Below are 21715 nucleotides of genomic sequence, written 5' to 3' on the forward strand. Positions count from 1 at the left end.
GGCCTCTAGCCAGGGTCAACCCACCATAGTCGAGAGATGCAGAACTCAGAGATGCAGAGCTCCCTGCATCCCTCCGTTGAGAGAGATGCAGACCTCTCTGCATCTCTCGAGAGCCCTTGGAAGCATGTACTGCCAACTTGTCTGCCCCATCAGGGCAACACACACTGGAACACAATATAACTAATCATCCACTAAGAAGGCAGGTCAGTAAGGAAAATACAGTGCATTTTCAGAAGTGCTGAATTTTGGTCCTGGTTACTAGGGCACTGTTTGATTTAGAAAAAGACATTCTAGAAAGCTACCAGTAAAACAGCAGCAAATATGGAAAACACCAGCATCCTACACAAAGCCAAGACTGCACACTGTGTGGGTCAAGAAGCTCTGTTAGCTATCAGTTAATGCTGATCACTTCTGCAGTCTGAAGACCACCACTTGGATTATCCAGGGCCCCAAAGCAGATGCTAGAAGGCTAACATTGAACCCAACAAATTCTATACTTGAAAAATTGACTCTTCCATCCTGAGTGGAAGACAGTAATCCTCTGCTCTAGATCATGCAATTAGCATCTGTTTGATGAAGAGACAATTACAGAAAATCTTTCCTAACAGTGTGAAGTCTCAGTTATTGGTAGCAATTTAATTTTATCCACAAGGTGTAGTGACAGCTGAGGCCACATCAAGGCACTGGTCAAACTGGAATGGAGAGAGGATTCTCTGTCCCAAAGACATTTCAGCAAGAGAAGCATTAACATTTGCAGAGCCTAGATGCATGGAAATACTGACATGGAAACCATCTCTTCTAGACATCCAGCTGCAGCCTAAGCAAGACAAAATGGCATTCATTTCCACAGCAACAACAAAAATATTTGTCATTAGTAAGGCAAATACTGGGGGGGACAACTTTGAATGAGAACACATCTTTCCAGACATCAGTCACCACTGCTCTTACCTGACAGCCAGAAACACTGCTGGAGAAGCTGCAGTTATTAACCTCTCTTCTTTAAACTTCCCAGAGGAGAGACAGAGAATGAAGATAGTTTTTCAACCTAGCAAAAAAGGTGTGAATCCAGCACCGGTTTTGTCCATATATCCACTCTCCAGTTTCCCAGGAGGAGGGAAACAAAAAAAGCCCACCAAAACCAGAAGCACAATAATCTTTTCATCATCCTTCACATGATGCTTGCTATGATAGTTTTCAGTTTCCAACCATGTGAGAGAAGTACAGCTAAGGTAGTAAGTTTAATTTGGACATAGTACCCAGTTATTGGGATGTAACAGAAAAGGCTCAACGACAGAAAAAAAAAAAAAAAAAAAACAGCTTTTGTTTATGTTTTAGCTGCTAAAGAAGAGATTGTGATCTATAAATGGTTTGCATTAAAAATTATACACAAGAGGGAAAACAGCAATTTGCACTTCTGTGCAGCTCTGCAGTTTTACATAAACTTATTTCCAGGAAATGAAATGTGACAAGTAGAAATTACAGTCTCAATAATGGATGCATCACTTTAAGTGAAAAACTCCTTTCCCCTTGACTACTTTTTATTTAATATGTTTTAGCATGGAATTATTTTTAAAAGTTATTTTCATGTATTTCTTTTTCCTTTTAACAACAACAGTTGGTTCAGGGCCACTTTCCTTCCTCCTAGAGGTGATTAGGAAACAGAGCTCCCATGGACACTGCTCAAGGATCATCCTTTTTTAAGGTGACTGAACTTGGGGCAAGAATACAGAGTTCTTCACAGATCTCCTCCAGGTGCAGCTTCTGGGCTCTCCTCCTGGTCAGCCAGCTGATGTCACATTAGCAGCTTCTCTTCCCTCAACACCTTATTAGGTAAGATTAGTCTGTTCGCAATGAGGCAGGTCCAGATAATAGGTTTCCTTGCAATTTGGAGAACTATTCTTCTCCATACAACTATGCTTTCTTTGTATATATTATTGGTGAATTTCAATGTGTAATCATCAATTAATAAGTATCAAGTTGTCATCACTCTGTTGCCTGCAAAAGAAAAAAATTCACAATTTTTCATTCATCAAGAAATGCAGTAGGAAGCATTTAGCCATAAGCTGAGTTTTGATCCTTCTGTTCTGTGCTCTCCCATTTCAGCATACAGCTCCAATACCTGCACCAGTACAATCAAACAAAAACTGTTATAATAGTAGCAAAAGCTCTAGATTTGCTCCAGCTATCAGGCTTGTGCCCTCAATACTCTGCAGCATGTTACAGTAAAGCATATTTATTATGCTCAAGCAGACAAAAAATCTCCTATCCTGAACAATGACTTGGATGTGAAACCTGAAGCTGTACCTGGCTGGAGCTCTTGCTAACTAGGTGGCTTTCAAGTGTCCACAGCAACTGCTGGGATAACTGCCTACCATCATCTTACACACTCCTTTTTGGCTATGAGGTCTCCCTCTTCCAGAGTGCATCAAAAGTATAGATTTGCATTTCAAAAAAGCTTTGGTATATAAGTAGACTTACTGCTATAACAGTATTTGTTACACCAGCTGGGATTGAAAAAGTGTTCACATTTCTCCCATAGCCTGGCTTCCTTGCACAGTGCCTACAACCATTCTGCACAAGCAGGAATTCCCCGGGACTGCCTAGGGACAGTGACAAGATCCCTCCACTCTCAATCAATGATTCAGAGGTGGTTTAAGTTTTTCCTTAGAAGCAGAATTCAAAGAACAGATTTCCAGATCAGCAAGCACCAGGTGAGGTGTTCATCTCTCACCAACACCAACTTAAAAAAAGAACCACTGCTAAGATCTCCAAAGGCTTGAATTTGGAGGCAACCAGACATTTACAAGAGTGTTTCCAATATTCTGACAGAGAGCATTGAACCAGTTTGCCTCACAGACACAGCATAGCTTTGGGTTTAAGTACTAGTCCCTGCTGAATCACATTTGCTTGCTTTCTGCAGCTACTCCCAGACTAGTGGAAAACCTTTTCAGAAACAGATGACTTGCAAAGCCCTAAGAAGCAGAGACTTAGTTTGACTCCTTGGCAGTTCCATGTGACACTGTGAAGTCTTCCCATTAACTTCCACCAGTCTCTGCATGGTAGTTTTCGTATGACCAAAACACTTAGAACATGCATTTAAGCTCAGAATTGCTGCCCCTGCACCATCAGCAGACTGAAGATCTAACACCAAGTAAAATATCAGTGTCCAAATATTCCACAGCCTAAATTCCAGATGCTCTAGCATTTGTAAAACAATATTTTGCAGTGAGACACTAACTGGTGTACTTCTGAGAAAAACACTTATTAAAAACACCCTACTGACCTCTTACAGCAGCAGATGAAAGGCACAGAAGTCTGTTCTTTTCTGTAACCAACACTGCCATGGTCTTTTAGAAATTCATGTAGATCTGTTACTGGAAACCCATTTTGTTGGTATTTCTGAAAGAGAAAGAATTTTATTTACAACACATCAGACGTTACTGGGCATGAAGTTCTAAAATTTTCTCTAGAGTGTGATGGCCAAAACCAGATCATTTGGTTCATTTGTTCAGTATTGTTGTAGAAAGCAAAAAAAATACAAACCCATCCTATAAACACCACAAATGTAGTTGGTGGAACAAAGCAATCTAAATGACATAAAATTCATATTGTTCAGACTCTCTTTCATTTTGTTTCCTGCTCATAAGACCAAGCAAGTGATCTTGAGTCATACCAGTATTAACTCTTATTCACATCAGCTGCTGTGCTCACTGTGAGTGCTCTGGGCTCATTTTCCCTAGGAACCCCAATGCTGGACTTGAAGGATCCTAACATAGATATTCAGCATTGCCATGCCAAAGAAGTGCTCTGCAAAACACTAGCACACTGAAATGGTTTCTCATTGATCCACATGAAGTGCTCAGAGGGAAGAGTAACAGTAAAATACTGTTTCACAGGTCAGACCATCCAATAAACTCAGAAGCACAGACAGTTAAGTTGTATTTTGAGATGCTTAGAAAGTGGAGCTCTTGCTCAGTCTGGAAGTTGTGGTTCATGTCAGATTAGCCTTTTTCTGCTGGCCTGCTTATCTGACAAGAAAAGGACAAGAGCTAAAGAGTATGATCCACACTGTCTTCCCACTGGTTACTGCAGCTACCAGAAGCACGAAGAAGAGACAGTACTAGAGGACAAGAACCAAAGGTAATTACCAAAAACATCATTTCAGCTGGAAATGGATGGCAAAATTTGAACTTGAGTGAGAAGTAGCGGGTCTTCTGGAATGCAGTTCCTTTTAACCACACATTTCCAAGCAGCACATTAAGCAAGCCTGGACACCTAAATGAGTTGAGAGTTATCTGCTTGGCCCTTGCCACGCTCCTGCCAAGGACATATTCCGAGATGCCAGCAAACCCTTCCTGACCTCAGCTTCTGGTGCCAGGAGAAGAAACGTTCGCTCCAAACAAGACTTATTTGGCTCTGTGTACACACTTAAAAGTTGTCTCTTTCTACTCATCCTTCCACTTACACTTCCATTAATTCTTCCATTAGCTGTGACCTTTTTGAAGCCAGGTGAAGCAACAGAAAATACAAAACAGGGACACGTACCAAAACAATTATTGCTTAGTTATTTAGATGACTATCCAGTCATCCTCCCAATTTCACCAGACTAAGCTAAAAGATTTTAATTGTCTTACCAGTCATCATAATTAATGCTAGATAGTATGGTGTTGAGTGATAAACAAGAATTAATACACAACTGATCAGAAGTGTAATTGGGGAAAAAAAAATGTTTTACCTTTATGGTGTCATAAGAGTCAGTAATGAGTGCAATAAAAAGGCTGAGGATCATGTATATAAACAGACTAATGAAGGAGTACAGGTATAACCGACTGAACACCCACACTAGGGTGCTCTTCTGCTGGATTTGAGCAAACGTTGCAAACATATCATCACCGTTGACCAAAGAAAACAGACACTCAGCCACTGTGTTCAGATCTTCAAACTAGAAAACAATGAGTACAAGTTATTAATAGAATGTGAAGATCAATCATCCAGATTACAGGCAAGTGAAAAGTGTTACAAAAACAAAAGGTTGGGGGGGGTTTTTTGAGTTTTATTCATAGCAGAAGAAAAAGCCAACCCAGTCTATCAAATGGTACCACACTTTCTTTCCTGTACATTCAGACCAAAACAATCACGTCAATAACAGAACCATGCAGAAATACAATCTTGACTAAGCATTATACATTGACATCAGAAGTAAGATTTATTATCAAGAAATAAACTCATGATGCTCAACAAGCAAAACAGCCAGTAGCTGACCACCACAGAAAGTTTACTTGCTGAATTTTAAGCTATTTTAGACCTGCAGGAAAATACCATTCTGTTTGCCAAAAACACATAGATAAAGCGATTTCACAGAATCTATACAGTACATCAGTGAGGGCATGCTGGGAACAGAACCCACATCCCCTGGTTACCCAGCTCTGCAGCATTACTGGAATAGGGGTAATTAATCAATATTGTATTAAGAAGTTTGAGACAGCATATAGCCTTCAGAGCTCGAATGGTCTAGACTAGATTTGTCTAGACAATGTGATAACATCATCTATCTGTCATTCAGAAAACACTGAGCTGCAGGTAAAAGCTATAGCTGTACTGTGAAGCTACTTAGCACACCCTGGACAAAACTGTAGCTTCATTTCGAGGACATCCTCTTAAATTCCTAACTCCATTTCCCCAAGATGGAAGACAATCTAAGGCTAAATTCCATTTAGCAAGCAGGTAAGCACACTTCCCACCTTCACCCTGTCCCTCCAAATAACTGGACTTTTAACTACACTTTATTGAACAATATGAGTTAATGCACAATGTCTTAATGTAGCTATTATCAATGAAGTAACATGACTACCCTCACTTGAATTGTGGTCCTATATTGAAAATAAGATGTTAAGAGGCATGCTTGTAAGGAGAACATACTGTTGCACATCAACACCAGGTCTCCTCTTTCCTATAGCTTATTTTTTATTATTATTTAAAGCCATTATGAGACTCAGCATCACATTTTCTGAGAAGGGGTGCATAGAAAGGGTAAATTCTTGAGTAACCCCCAAGTTCTGATGCATGGGTACAGAGAGAAACCTGCTAAGGACTATAAACCTTATACAGGGATAATGCAGGATTTCCACTCCCAGTCTCTGGCTGCAGCAAAGAAGGGAAAAAACCCACAAAACCCCCACATACATATTTCTATGTTTTTGAGCTAAGGCCTTCAGAATTTTTGAGCACAAGAACCTCCCCCTCCAGTGTAGCTGTAGGGCAGGGAAGCCTCTCCCCACTGCTGACCAGGGCCAGCTGACGCAGCCAGCCCGGGGCTGTGCCTGCTCTGCCGGGGGCCAGGCTGCCGTCCCGCGGGGCACCAGGGAACTGCCAGGAACAGGGAACCCCACACAGCTGCAGGGGCTCTCCTCGACATTCACCTGTGATATTTCATGAGAGGTAACATTTTCATGTATAAGAATATTACTGGTTACACTTCCTTTTGCTCAGATAATTAATGTACTTGCTGCAGGGAAGCTACAACAGTATTTATGTTTTGCCTGTTATTAACAATTGAGCCTCTAGTACGACTGAGGATCCCACAGCATCCCATAGAGAAATGGGCTGTCATCAACTTACAATACGTGCAGACTGACTACTTATGTTTCTCAAAGGAGGGAATTACATTACATTAGAGGAATCCAAACTCTGGGGGTGCAAGAAGCTGAAGCAAGCACTACAGTACATGTCGTTGTTACAATATATACCACCAATACATAGCCAGAAATCAAGAAAGGGAAATCATATGTTTGCTACTGATTAATGTAAATCTAGAATTTATCACAACATGAATCTGCCTTTTTTCAACCTGTCACAGAGAACATCTATCAAGAAAGAAAAAAGCTTTGGAGGGAAGGGGTTTTTTTGCTTATGTTTTAGAATATGCAAAGCCTTACTGCTGTACTGAGGTTTCAGACAAGACAACATACCAGGCACACACTTCAATATCAACTTTTGAAAAAAAAAAAAAAAAAAAAAAAAAAAAAGCCACCACCAAAAAAAACACAACACAAACCAAAAAAACACCAAAAAAGCCCCAACAAACAAAAAACCTCCACAACATACAACCTACACAGGAAGCAAACAAGACAAGCATTCATCCACCCCTTTATGACTCAAGATTTAGGAGCTGAAGTTACATGACACAGGAAAAATTTGGAAAAACAAAGAGTGAAGGAGATTCCTAGAAATGGTAATGGTGAACTAGTGCCTCTTTAACCTGACCGAACTGGGATTGCCAGAAGAGGGCGAAAGAGATAACAGACCAATATACCTCTAGTCCCCAGTCAGACATTGCCTGCATAAACCATTACATTGAGTTCAAGCACACAGTGAAAGCAAGAAAAGTTATTTTGGTAAATGCAGCAGGAGGCACGCATGGAAGAAGAAACACTCCCATATTCTTCATGTTACACTTTTAAACAAAAACATGAATTCAAGACCTATTTCTGTTGTTATAACTAGGAACTATACACACACAGATACTGACACGTTGTTAGAGCAGAAAAGGATTACATACCTTTTCATGATAAGGTCCCAGGACAATCCAACCACAGAAAGTATAGCCAAGATAAATCATCCCAGCACAACAACAAAACCTTAGCACTTTAGGCAATGATGCCTGCATAGTTAAGATGAGCACCTATATGTCAGGGTGGAAGAAAGGAGAAGGGGAAAAAGCCACAAGTTAGACAGACCAGAGTAAGAAGGACAAATATATGGTTTAATTGTTGAATATTTCATTCCTGCCTTACGTTGTAGGTTTGAAAATATCCCAGGTATCTGATGACTCCAACCCAGACAAACAAGGTTGATGTTCCAAGTAAAATGCTGCAGACATCATAACTTGTGAGGTTCTGAGGGATCCAAACAGAGCAGGTGGTCAAGTTACAATGTGGTAGGTATGTCAGCTTGACAGCTATTCAAGTTCCAGCAGATCAAACAAACAAAGCAGGGCAGTCCAATACTGAAAGGATGTTGCTACATCACAAAAATCAGACCAAAGTGAACTGTGGTTATTTAGTGAGATCACCCAAATGCAACAGTGCTGCTTTTGCACATCTACACTGATGTTCTTGTGGTTTTGCATGAAGAATTAAAGGCTTTACCTAACACAATTTTAATATTAGATTGAATATATTCAAATTTTTGTTTACAAAGGTTAATACATGCTACTGTTAGGCAAAAAGTTCTCATTTGCTATTTAGTAAGACACAAGCCGTCAGTTAAGGAAAAGTGAGCCTCAGCACTACAGCCCTTTCCATGCTACATGCATTTACATCTCCAAACAGGTTGCCAGCTGTTCAGAGCTGGAACATCATCTTTACTACCAGTGAAGTTTATAACCAATTCTACTTGCACTTTACTTTAGAAGGCTGGAATTGGTTGCAATAAGCACAAAACAAAAAACAAAAAAGATAGATACCCATCTAGCTCAACATTTCCTACCCTCAACCCCCCACCTCACCATACAGCTGGAGGTTCTCAAGTGCTTCCTCTGAAGGCCACTCTGGACATCTGCCCTTTGAGCCTTAGTACACATGAAACAGGAGCAGCACACTACCTACCCCATTTTTCCCAGAATACAAAGTTTTGTGAACACATGAGTTGTTGACATACAGTTCTATTGAAGAAGAAAAAGATAACTAACAAAAAAACCCCTGAAGAGCTGCCAACTGGACAAAACACATCGATTTCAACAAGCCCAGACTGGGAGGTCAAGGACTAGCAGGTGACACTGTCTGTGCCTATGGTTTGGACAGGCCAGGAAAGCAAGCTGTAACAGCTGTGCTTCCAGTCCTACAAGCCATCAAGACCCCTGTTTTATCCAAAGGGATGACTCTTGATTTCCCTTTACCATATGTACTACTACTTCTTACATAAACAACATAGCCTAAGGTTAGGGTTTTATTTTTGTTTGGGTTTTTTGTTTTGTGTGTTTAAGGTTTTTTGAGTTTGGGGTTTTTTTGTTTGTGGTTTGCTTGTTGGTTGGTTTTTTTTTGTTAGGAACGATCTACCCACAGGTCCTATACCAGGGATTACACGATTTAGCACTGTGGAAATCAGATGTTTAAACAGCTTTCATGGTCTTACTGAAAGACTGGGCAAGAGGGACTGAAACCAGTTATCAGTCAAACTAGAACTAGGAAATGAAAAAATACAAGAACTAGCAAAAGTAAATAAGATGACTAGTGATTATGATAGCTCACTTTCATTTGTCCCCAAGTTCAAACACATTACACACGATTGTAACAAGACTAGTATTTTATCTGAAGTATTAAACCCTCACCTTGGCTTTTATTTCCATTTTTAGGATTGACCCAATGATTGTCATCACATCACTGATAATTACCAGGACATACCACCCGTTTATGAACTCCAGGCGATCAGCATGACAGACATGACGCTTATATTTCTCCAGAAAGAAGTTCACAAATCTCTATTGACAAGCATTTAAATGTTTAGTTACAGGTCACCTTAGATGAAAAATATACACAGATGCCCCAGTAGTACAGCAATGCTCAAGTTTCACATATTCCCTTTTCCTATAATATTTCCTGGAATAATAGCTTCAAACTCATTCCCAATAGCAACAGAAAAAAATAGGAACAAATCAAGACTGGTTTAGGCCAGTGAAAACCAACTTTCCACAGAATAGCTGACTTCATAACAAATCCCCACTAGCCTAACCATGTTATCCCCTTTTTAGCTTCTTTTTAGAAGTATCTATCCACCTCCCACAGAGCAAGACCACCTAACTAAAGGAGTTAAAAAGATAATTAATTACTCAAATACAACTATAAGGCAAAAACTCTCATTTCCAATACTGACAACATCACTTCTCACAGCCAACACAGCCTGTCTGCTTTCACTTGCTCTTTTTTCTCACAAAAAAATGTTGATGTCCCTATTTCTGACAGCAGTTTGACAATGCCTTTGATGAATTGTGTCCTCTTCACTCTTGTCTTATTTACAGGCTACAAAAAGGATATATTGAACAAGATTAACAGGTATCTGTGCTTTCATATCCTACCTATCCTGAACTCTTTTTCCAACACCCATAAGCCACATGCTTGCAAAGTTTTTACCAATTAATGGTGATAAGATGGCATATCTCAGAGCCCAGCTTGTGTTTCTGCATCAGTATTTGGACCAGAAGAGCTGAGTCTGCTTACATGAAGCTCTGCAAGCAGCTTGAGATGAAGTTGGACAGGACTAGTCTCAGTCTGCAAAGGAGGGTGAGTGGGGAAGAAGGTGACAGCACACAGTGATCGATTGTGGAGGGAGAATAAGAAAAGAGGAACTGAAAAAGTGCAGTTCCAGCACCATAAAGACCAAAAATCCCAGACTGAGTTAGACTATATGCTACGCTTCACATTTTCTTCAGTTAGAGCTGGCTTTGAGAGATGTTCGTTATAGCATTAATTTATGACAAGGCCTCTATGGGAATTGTACTCTGAAGTCAGGGAAAGAAGAATTCACGTTTTAAAGGTGCAGGATGTGTTGGCTGTTAGAAGCACAAAGACTTAGAAGTTTTTTTGCATAAAATCCTAGACAAAATTAAGTCCTGGACAAAAAAAAAAAAAAAAAAGAAAAATCTCCTTTTGCCCTTATACAACAAAATACTTCATATTACAGCACTACACAAACAGAATTAAAAACCCATTCACCTAGCAATTGTTCATCACAGACATCTACACATCCTTTCTAGATGTAGAGGTACAGTAAGAGAACAACATCCTGCAACAGACCTACTACACAATATTTCAAAACATATCACTTGACAAGATGACCAGCAAACAAAACAAAGACAAAAAAAATAAGCACTGAGATTATGAGCACTGCACTTACTTTTTGTAGTCTCAAGGCAAGAACAATGGATCTTGTGCAGAGGATGAGAGAAGCAAAGCAACTTAAAATGACAAATCCATCAAAGACTAGAATATACTGAGTGTTTTTCTGCAGAACTGTAAAGAGTCAAAGAAAGGAAGTACAGTTAGTTTTTTCACATCTCTCTGAGCACACATTTTTACAAGATGTCACATATTTTGCATTTAGACACTCTCACCCCATAAAGAGATGCACTGTAAGAAATATTCTTTCTGCAGCTATGCAGATTGGGCCACAAGAGTGAAAAAGCATAAAGTTCTTCAAACGAAACACAAATATGGGTACACCAACACAAGTGTCCCCCTTTTACACTAAGTCCATCTGTACTCCAACAGTGTTGTAACCACATCGGGTAAAAGAAGTGCAGACTTTGGCCCGTACTAACATTATTAAATTTAAATCAAACACAAAATCCCACCTCATTTCTTATTCCATGGCCTGCAATCAGAAAATTGTTTGACTTTCTGTACTGTATTCTTTTAATCCACAGGTTTATAAGCCATTATGTGAACCCAAATCAGGTCTTTTCCTTGGCTTCCTCATATCAATTGGCAAACAGAATGGGGAATGTCTTGCTAGACAGACAGTTATAGAGCAGAGGAAGTGGTAGGAGATGTGCAACACTGCTATCGTGCAATTTATGTGCACAATTCTTACCAGAGCCAAATATGTGCCAGTCTTTACATTCTTGAATATCAGTGTCACTATCAAAATAGATTTTGATTTTTCCACTGTGGGCTCTATTATTGAAAGTTATCTGGAAACACAAGAGTATATCAGAAACAAGACTAACAAAATGTAATTACATAAAAAAAAGCTTGGTAAGTGCTTTGACATAATATGCATTAATATTTATTGGTCAGGTAAGCTTTAAGAAAGCTGTCACCATAAGCATTGGTGTAGACATAAATTGAGAACATGTCACGTATAGCATAAAAAGCAGCATTCCAAGAAGCCAAAATTCAAGTTTAACCTTTAGAAGAGTAACAATTACTTATTTCCTCCTCAGGTTATGAAGTTACCAGCTGGAATATGATACAAAATAATATTGTTCCAAGGCAACTTCATTTCAGCAACCTTTGGGAATGAGGAGTAAGGGCTAGGACATGCTCAACTGCTTTTCCCTTGCAGTCTAAATATGAGGATCATATTACCTCCTAGCTTAATCTCTTGTTACATATACAGCGTTGGAAGTCCCATACCCCATATTCACTTACAGTGTTTTGAAATGCATAGCAGTCAGGCAATTCACGGGCACGGATTGTCTGTAGAGCAATGCCTTTCAGCTTGAAGGAGATTTCAACCTGTATAAGCCTGAGAGTTTTAAAAACTGTATAAATACATATATATAGAAATACACACAAAAATACACACATACACAAAGCAAGGAACCTGCACAACTCAGAATTCACCATACTAATATGAAAGGACAATTTAAAAATAAGAAAATCCTCACCACCGCTTTACCTGTAAAATTCAAGACTGAAAAAAGAAGAGTTCAGCTTCAGTTCAGCCTTCTTACCAGCTAGCTCCTGTGGCTTAAAAAAGATACATTCTGGGAGGAGAAGAGGAAAAGCTGTAACCTTAATTTCACACAGACAGCAGCATAAAACTGAGATAATCAGGTTGAATAGCAAATCCTAATCAGGCAAAATGTTAATTTTGAGCAAATCTATCCATAGAGAGCCCCAGCTAGTGGGATCAGAAGAAGGCTCAAGTACTAAATCTTGAGAAGCAAGGACTCAGCTCTGAGAGGTGGTAAGGACATCCACCCACTGAAGGTACAGAGTAACCAGCATCCAGAATTCTGCATGTGAACTTTCTGCATGGCAGGGGAGGTGGGGATGGACACAAAAACCAAAACCTCCCCCCAGAAAAAAAAACAACAAAAAACCACAAACCCACCCACAACTCACTACTGACAACAGTTGAAAATAGCTTCCTATAGTCTACACAGTTGCCATTTCTAGGCAGATACTAAAAAAAAAAATAAAAATAAAAATGAAAAGGTAAATAGGCAAAAGGCATGTTAATGTTCCTACGATTGCCACACAAAAAGCCATTGGTTTGAAACTTTTCTGATTCAGCATTAGAATATAAGTGCTCCACAGCAAGACATTTTCAGTACAACAATACCTGTTTCAGTAGAAACATCTATGTTCAGCGTGTCATTGGAAGGAAGCATCGTGCCTTTCTTGTGCTGTTGTTTACAGATCTTTAAACCTGATCCTTCATGCTCATAGCCAAGCGTCCCCAGGGATATGGTCTTTAATTGCTTGTACTAGTTTAAAAACAGAACAAAAGCAGAAGTTATAGAGATAGTCGTCTTTTTCACATTAGATAGTAACTTGAAATCTCAAAGTTATGTGCATCAATATAGCTTTTTACATTTAAAAAAACCCAAACAAACAAACAAAAAAAACCCAACAAAAACCCACCAAACAAAAATATCATCACTTTCACACTCAATTGAGAGTGGATTATGTCATGGGAGGCTAAGAGGACTGCTGGTCACTCATTAGTAGAGACTGGCATCCTGGTGACACGGTAACTGGGAGCCCCATACCTACTGGGCTGCCTGCACATGATTACCCAGGTACCAGACAGCAAGCTAGCAGACAGCTTTTAATTAGATGCCTGGCAGTGACTTCAGTGCAGTTTTGCTACTAACCACACACACTCTAGGGATATCTTCTGTATTTCTCTCAGGAAGGTGGTAGTTTTCACATTACTTGAAGCTTGACTGCTTTATGTACAATCCAAGTCATAGTTCTTAGCAAATCCACCCCAAGAGTAAAACCAAAGCTGCTCCCTGTGTGACTATAGCAGAGGGAAGCCACACATCCGCTATATAACCAGCAACCAAGGAACATCCCCCACAGCTTGGGGAGCCTCCAGAAGTAATTTAACCTGCCTGCTTTATACACACAGAAGCAACAGAAGACATGTTTGTGAGGAAGGCACCTTCTTTTTCTCTTACTCTAAATACAGCACAAGTCACCTTCTTCATATGTTCAGAGATGCTTGAAAACAAGGACCAGAAGTGGAAGCAAATAAAGCTATGCCAAGCCAACCATTGTCCCCATGTGGGCCAGCCCTGAGCACCACCAAAGAATTCTGTTCAAGACCAGTCCTCTCCTGATTTGCCTTCCACATGTCCTCAGTGTCTGCTGGAAGCAAGCTATATCCTCTGATCCTCAGAGTGACACCCTCTAGTCCTGCACAGGTAAGGCAAACGCCTGGGGCACAGCTCTCCCTGTGGTTCTGCATCTCCTCCAGTAGATCAATGACCAACCATGAACACAGCTGTCTGCCAGCTCAGCTTAGCACCAGCTAAGCCTGTCCAATAGAAGCCAGATAGACCCCTCTGGCTCTTGGAAAAATAAGGCATGAACGTCTAGGAATTCATTAGTTTTTATCATCACCTCACCTAGTGAAAGAGCTTAGGGCAGCATACAATGCTGGTCCACTCTGAGAGAAGCGTTTACCTCCCAGGAGGCCTTAAGTAAATAAACATGGGAAATCAGTCAAGGCTTCCCATTCCTTAAAAAAACCTGTTCAGCTGGCTTTAATACAGATTAGAGCTTTTCCCCCCTTAAACAGATCTTGCTATTACGCATCATTCAGTCATCCTATTTCCTCCTTCCTATGGGCATCATGGTCACTAGCCTAACACATACAAAGTCCCAGTGGTCATTAACAACCACACCCTCCATGTCCAAAAGAACCAAGAGGAACCACCACATTTCCACCCAAAGCTCTGCTTTGCAGTGCTGCTTTGACTCCTCACAGCTGAGTCTGCAACAGGTTTAGACAGCCTGGGAGAAAAGCACGGCCACCATACCCTGTCAGAATATTATCTTAAACTAAGGAAGCCAAGTCTGACTAAGGCAGGTCAAGTGAGTGGAAACAGTAGTTAGTCACAACTCCACATCTCTCTGAGGACACCTCCAGATCACTGCACCTAACAGCTGCTGCTCTGTCCCCATGTGCTTTCAGGCTCTGCCCTCCTGATAGCGTAACACATGGCTCTGGGTTACTCACACGCTACTTTCAAATGACACTACAAAACAGTAAAAACATTTCCATTTACACACTTCTAAGCAGCCTCAGACAGAGCAGCCAAGCAGAACAGCCTGGTCCTCCAGACTCTGCCACACGCAGGGTACAAGCATCACAACCCCACACAGCTTCTTTGTTACATAAGCTTCCAAACGCGACCCAGGAGAGGAGTGAGGAAAAGCTGTGTACTCTTCCAAGCAGAAAGTATGTTAGGTTTTGTTTGTTTGGGGTTTTTTTTGTTGGTTCCCCCACCAAAGTGTGAAAATATTGCAGTAGCACATTATACAAAGCCTAAAATTCCATTTTTACAACTTCAATTTTGCTGTGCACTGTTACCATCTTCTGTAATATCATAGCCTTCTGCTTGCCCCACCTCTGCAATGCACCCTCCCCCACATTTCAGAATAAAACTCAAAACAGAACACCAAAACCTATGGCTTCTAGCTGCCCTTCTCAAAACAAAAAAGCACTGCTTTTAACTTAAGACTCAGCTGGCTTATGTCTTCCTAGAAGGAATAATCTTTAAAAAAAAAAAAAAAACAAAACCAAAAACAAAAAAGCAACACCAGTCATCATGTTAGATTGGAGGTACACTTTTTAAGTCTCATGTGATAAAAAAGCCTTAGGAACACCACAGAACACTAAAGAACCCAGATTACACAAGTTTAAATCTCCTTTAAGGAGATGTCTACATTTATACAACAGACATTTTATGAAGTGACCTGATTTTCTGATGCCTGTTATCACACATTGGCTCATTCTTGAGGATATAAAGCTATTATTTCTCTACTGTCTTCTATCTGGACTTCACCTCAGCTTTAGTGCCTACAAAAGAAGGAAAGTGAGACAAAGCAAACAAGGAAGAATAAGAAGCACAGTTTATAGCAGAAATAGTGGCAATATGGAGAGTTCAAAGGACAACTGAGAAAACCACCTCAACACTCATTTAACATATCAGGAGCAAGAGTCTTGGCCTTGTCCAGGACAGCAGAGACAGCACATCTGATCTGTTGATGGCTCTGATGTAGCTCAGAGGAGGTGGCCAAGGAGCAGCCAGCCCCCACGTGAGCACATGTTTAAGAAGCAGGTATAGCCTGCACCACTGTGACTGCTGGGGACAACTGTCAGCAGCAAAACTGCTTTAAACCAAGCGTCAGAGCTGGTGTCCCAAGGTCAGGGAAAAAGAAAGGTGGTTTAAAGCAGCTTTCTGCTCATCCCACGTGAACCCCTTCTGGTCTTATCCCCAAACACAAGAGGTATTTCATTTTACATGCACACTCCTCTCATAACTTCTACATGTATTAATATTAAATACAAAATTGTTTACTGAGTTTTTATCCTAGATTTATTCACTTTCCTCCTGTGATTGTAAAGGGACTGTTCTTTAAAATGCCATCCCTAACCAGAGTGAGTGCCCCTACATTCCTGGGAGTACCGTATTCCCCATTTCGAGGCCTCTGGCACTCACTACAAAGCTGCAATTCAGCATAGCTGTAAGCACAATTTTTTTTAATACCATGCATAGGTAGATTCAGGCCCATAGCTCTTCAAAGTAAGACCTAAACAAAGGTTCCAGTTCATGCAAGATGACTGATTTTCAAACTTTGCGGATTTCACTACTACACACTAGTAAAAGTTTGGTTTAGATTTGTCTCCAAGAAATAAAAATGCAGCCATCTACACACAAAACTCAGGATACCCCACCTACACTGGTTTGCTGAAGTATCAAAACTGAAATCCAAGAATGGTGACCAAAACATTAAAACCAAAACATTGGCAGAAGTTTATAACTATAGCTTTAACTTTAACACTGTTCATTATAAACACACACACTTACCTGATTAATAACATAAAAAATACTGTCATAAGCATCCTGTTGTGTATATACACTGCAGCTGTAGTCATCTTCATCAACTCCAGAATAGCCCTTCAGGAATAGGTGTTTAAAAGCAATAGTGTTTTCCTCTTTGAATGAGACCACCAACTGGTTACTCAAACCAAAAAAAATAAGCTGACAGGAAAGAAAAAAAGAAAAATAAGGTTTTGAACATTGGTCAAGCAGCAACCTTTTGGAAACAGCTTTGAATTATAACAGATACTAAACAGAAAGGTGCTTGTTGTTATAACGCTGCTACAAGAGAATCAAAGAATCTGTTAATTAATACCATAAAACTACTAAAGTCAAGGTTACCACAGGCATGGTAAAAGAAACAGAAGTCTCTCACTGATTCTAAAACTTACAGTGCAGAAATTAGACAGCTACATCACTGCCACCTTTCACGCATCCTGGACTAACAACTCTAACAAATTTGCCAAAACTTTTGTTCAGGATGCAAATGGCATAAGAGCTAACCTATAAGCACAGTCTGCTATCCCAAAAATGCTCTCCTTTGCTATGGGACAAATTCCTGCACCTTCTTCCTACCTCTGGCACAGCACAGGATCAGAGCAAACCTATGTGGGACCCCACAGCAATAAAAGCATCACCTGCTTGACCCAGGTGCTGGGTAAGGAGGCTGTAAGAAGCAGCAGCAGTAGAGCTACTACTCAGGATTTGTGTTGCCCTACCATACGGATGCTCCTACTCCCACCACCACCACCAAGGAAAACATACAAATGGAGCCTAGGAGCTGAAAAATTAAGCAACAAGAGTTTCTTCACAGGCAGGAGGATATCTCAAGCCCCAAACAGCTAACTCTTCATCTGCCCACCCCTCTTCCCCCCCACACCATAACACACTCCCTGGTCTCAGCAGCTCCCACGCTACAGGTAGTGGCTGTGCCAGCACTGGTGCTATTACCCTATTTCAGCCAGCCTTGCCTAGACAGACTGACCACTGCATCCCACTCCCACCTGCAGCCAGAGCTCCGTCAGGACACTGGCACAGCACAGCAGCAGCAGCCAGACCCTGTGCCAGCAGGGCCAGAGGGGCCAGCGCATCTTTCCAGGAGGGAGACAGACAACAAGAGCGGTCAATAAAACACAGGGACACTTAAGCCAGGGTTACACTTCATTCTAGTGAGCAAGTAAAACAGAAACCAGGAATCCTGCAACTCAGCGTGTTTTTAAGAGCTGTATATTTAGCTAATTTGCAAAGTGTCAGATGTCAGAGTCCTGCATTTCAAAGGTCCAGAAAAATCATTTCTACTTATAAGTGTCCCATTTCGCTTCCCCTGACCTCCAGTCCCCATTTCTTAGTGGACTGTTAAGTTAACTACCTACACTGTGATACCAGCGCAGTTTAAAAGCCACCCTCTTCTTTGCCTCTACCTGTCTAGGTACCCAACTGCTTGAAATGCATCACCTGACTACAGAAGCAAGGGGCACATCTGGTTCCCGTAGCCCAGTCATCCTCATCAGCAGAGACTGTTGCGTTTTCACAATGAAAATATATATTTCAAATTACTAGATTTCAAGAGATACCACTTTTGAAACAGTCCAGTGAAACTACAATCTATGAACCTAACAGGACGCAGAACACAGAGCAGTGCTGTGACAGCAAGCCTGAAGACAGTGTTGGATTCAGTGGGAAGAGTAATTTGCTTTAAGTGTTATCTTAAAAACAGCAAAATACCTGGTCAAATACTGCTCCAAAATCTCCAGGAGGCTTTTGTAATTCAGTTTATGTTATTCTTCCCCCTCGACACACCTTTCATAGTATTTTTTCTTTCTGGACCAAAGCAGGAAGCTCAAGTCAGTAATAAATATCCAGGGATGGCAAAGGCCCAGAACCACAGACCTGTTTCTCCTGCACATCATTGCCAGATTTCTAAGAGTAAAACAGAGGAAGGATTACCTGTGTAGTAACCATAAGTATCTTCAGAATCTGCAAAGCCAGTTTCCATGGTATTTGATGTCTTGCTCTGTACTTTTCGCATGGGTTCATGAAGTAAAATTTCAAATCCTCTTTCAGAGCCGTCTCTTTTAGATCTAAATCTGACTGAGCCATCATATTTCTGCCATAAATAACATATTAATTAGAAACCAACAGAACACTTTAGTAGACAGTTTCCTCATATTGCAGTTTCACATCAGATCACTATGTGACATAAAAGGTTTGTTAACAGTTTTCTGTTTGTTTTACAGCAAAATGCAAGAAATATTTCCCTATGGTCACATAATTAAAAATCATTTAATCACATTAGATCCATTAAAACACAACATTTACACAACTATTTCTCAGGAAATAGGCATAAAATAAGAGGATCTGTAATAGCAAGTCTACATTTTCTCTTTCTTAAAAGTAAATATTTGAAATAAAGAGAGGCCTCTGTTAACACATTTCTCTGAATAACCCACATTCTATCACCACAAAAAGGTGTCTTAAAGTCTAAACCAGAGCAGGCTTCACAGCACGCTTCTGTTACAAACATGCAGCTTTAAGGGCTAAACTCATAGGCATTTATTTATTTAAATACCTGTGCATGTAAAAATCAGAGGTACAAGCACAGAGGACTGTTGTTGTAGGTGTCATGAATAACTCTGAGTTTTTCCTTCTCAGTTGAATGAGACATTGAAAACTTTCCCCTTCTCCTAATCTTTTTAACCTCATTTTCCAGTACTATAATTGTCAGAACTTTCCTATTTCACACAAAGATCAGAACCAAGCTTACAATTTTTCCCTCCCTCCATGTGTTAAGGTAGAGTAATCATATCTGAAACTGGCTACATAAGCCAATTACCAGTCCCATTTAACATCCAGAAAATTACTCCCCATGTTCTGAATTTTATAAAGGATAACATTTTCTCTCAAGGTCAACACTGAAAGCATAATTTCCAAGTTTTCAGATGCATTCTTACTTCTTTTGTCCTCACCCATCTTAAGTGCATAGGTATTTAAGCCCAAACTGTAGACCACAAAGCACATTTGCTAGAAGCAGCTATCTCATAAGAAGAGAAATGAGAGTTAAAAAACACTGTAAAATCGACACTGTGGTGTTTACTCATAAGAGGAAGTAAAAAAAAAAAAAAAAACGACCACACCAAAAATCTTTTTTAACATTAGAAGCTCAAAGTTTATCTTTATTGCACAGCCTTAAATCAATCATTCATGAAGGGGTGGGAGGTAGGCTGATTTTCGTTTTGAGACCGGAAAAAAACACAGGAAGGTTTTTAAGAAAGAGAAGCTACAGAGTATGGCTCTATTTAAATTTACAATAAAAACATACTGGTCTAGTTTTAATAATGTTTAAATTATTAAAACCTTGAAAGATTTAAACACATCTGACAGAAAAGCATATGATAATTATAGCTGTGAGTACTGCCTAAGGAAAAGGGCACATACATACTTTGGTCCTGTACCAACACCCAAAGACATCACTGCTCCTGTACCAGCTTCTCTTGAGCAGGCAGCAGCATTTGTGTGGGTACACAATGAACAAGACCAAACCCAGAGTAAAAGTCACAGGATTAGGTGAGCAAGAAAGAGGAATCAGAGCAGGCTTAAGCTGGATCTAGTCAAGACTTAAAGCATGAAAGTATGACATAAGAATCATTCCAAGACCACAGCAAAATCCTCCCCTAAGCTTCCAGTAAGAGTATATCTGCAGTGACAGATTTTAAAAATCAAACAGCAAACCTCATAAGAAACACCGTGTCCTTTGATACTCAAATACATCAAGGAAGACGTGGTGGTTTTTCCCAAAGTTGCTTTCAAGTCCCTACAGCTATTCTAAAAACTTGATGTTGACCAATAACAATACTTTCGCTTTTACACAACCCTTACTTAACTCCACTGGGTACGGATTATTTTCACTGATGCCTTTAGCTTCCTTTATTAATCACCTGTAGAAATTGTGAGCAGGAAATTCAGCCAAGGAAAGCAACATACTCTTTCAGCTTAAGAGGAAGAGATGAGATTAAAGCCTATATCACTGCTGGGCTTTGTCTTCCAATAAAGAACAGGCATTCTCTGGTGTAATATTCAAGAAATAATTCATTTAGCAAAGGGTGAAATACAGCAATTTTTTTCTAATCCATTAATTTCTATAATAGATTCAAAATAACATCTAAATAAACTGCATTAAATCTGCAGAACTAGAACCTTCAACTGAAACATTAAAGAAGGTAAAAAGCTGAGTGATTAATGTGACTTACTGCACTTGAAACAAACCATCTAATTCTACCAAAAGTTTATTAGCCTAATAATCTAAAAATACTCCAAACAAAATACCTAGCTCAAGACAGTAACAGAACAAATCAGTTCAGACACAGTAGTGCAATTAACACCTCTCAATAGGTTTCCATCCTCTGTTTTGTAAAGCACTGATAGAAGCAAGTTCTGAGAAAGAAGACTAACTACTATGCATGTTTAAATGCATATCGAGGTGTCATTAAGTGCTGCGTGTCATCAATAATAATGGTTACTAATTCAGTTCTGAAAGCTGCATGAGTGTAGCCACCACTGCAACACGGTACCTGGCAGGAGACTCTTGTTTGGACAACGATTTGTCCAGAGCGCTGTAAAGCTCAATGTTCTAGTCAAGAACGAGTTTCCAACAGTAAGGACTACCGCTTACAGCCACCTACGTATGCAACGAGCATTTCACACGTAGCTCTTCACCCACCAGAAAAGACACCATCGAACCAAGCAGCTAAAAAACTCTAGAGCAGATCCTTTCTGTTTCAGTTCACTACAGGAGCAACACGGACACTGCCCAGAGACTCGTACCAGCAACACTCACCTACCTGGGCTCTACATTCTGAAGCGGTACTACCGCGATCG

The 21715-nt window shown here is 40.1% G+C and overlaps 1 protein-coding gene across 1 annotated transcript; it reads right to left on the minus strand.

Annotated features, from left to right (window-relative positions):
• Nucleotides 1-1692: 1692 nt before the first annotated feature.
• On the minus strand, nucleotides 1693-20308 carry MCOLN2 (mucolipin TRP cation channel 2). Its single transcript, XM_010169187.2, has 14 exons — nucleotides 20280-20308; nucleotides 18788-18947; nucleotides 16829-17002; nucleotides 13066-13210; nucleotides 12397-12484; nucleotides 12147-12243; nucleotides 11587-11686; nucleotides 10891-11006; nucleotides 9329-9478; nucleotides 7794-7895; nucleotides 7559-7681; nucleotides 4736-4942; nucleotides 3284-3399; nucleotides 1693-1995 (listed from the first exon to the last, which is right to left on the minus strand). Exons 1-14 carry the CDS (start codon nucleotides 20306-20308, stop codon nucleotides 1959-1961), a joined length of 1644 nt encoding a protein of 547 aa, XP_010167489.2. The 3' UTR covers nucleotides 1693-1958.
• Between the last annotated feature and the right edge of the window lie 1407 nt (nucleotides 20309-21715).

The sequence above is a fragment of the Antrostomus carolinensis genome, unplaced genomic scaffold (genome assembly GCF_000700745.2).
Source record: "Antrostomus carolinensis isolate BGI_N321 unplaced genomic scaffold, ASM70074v2 scaffold44275, whole genome shotgun sequence".
NCBI lineage: Eukaryota > Metazoa > Chordata > Aves > Caprimulgiformes > Caprimulgidae > Antrostomus > Antrostomus carolinensis.

Excerpts from the sequence above, each read along its gene's own strand:
- MCOLN2 (XM_010169187.2), bottom strand. The coding sequence starts at position 20,308 with ATGTCTTTGGGTGTTGGTACAGGACCAAA. Across the intron at positions 12,244-12,396 it reads TTCAGTCTTGAATTTTACAG|GCTTATACAGGTTGAAATCT; the intron begins GTAAAGCGGTGG and ends TAAAACTCTCAG. Across the intron at positions 1,996-3,283 it reads TTCATCTGCTGCTGTAAGAG|GCAACAGAGTGATGACAACT; the intron begins GTCAGTAGGGTG and ends TTTCTTTTGCAG.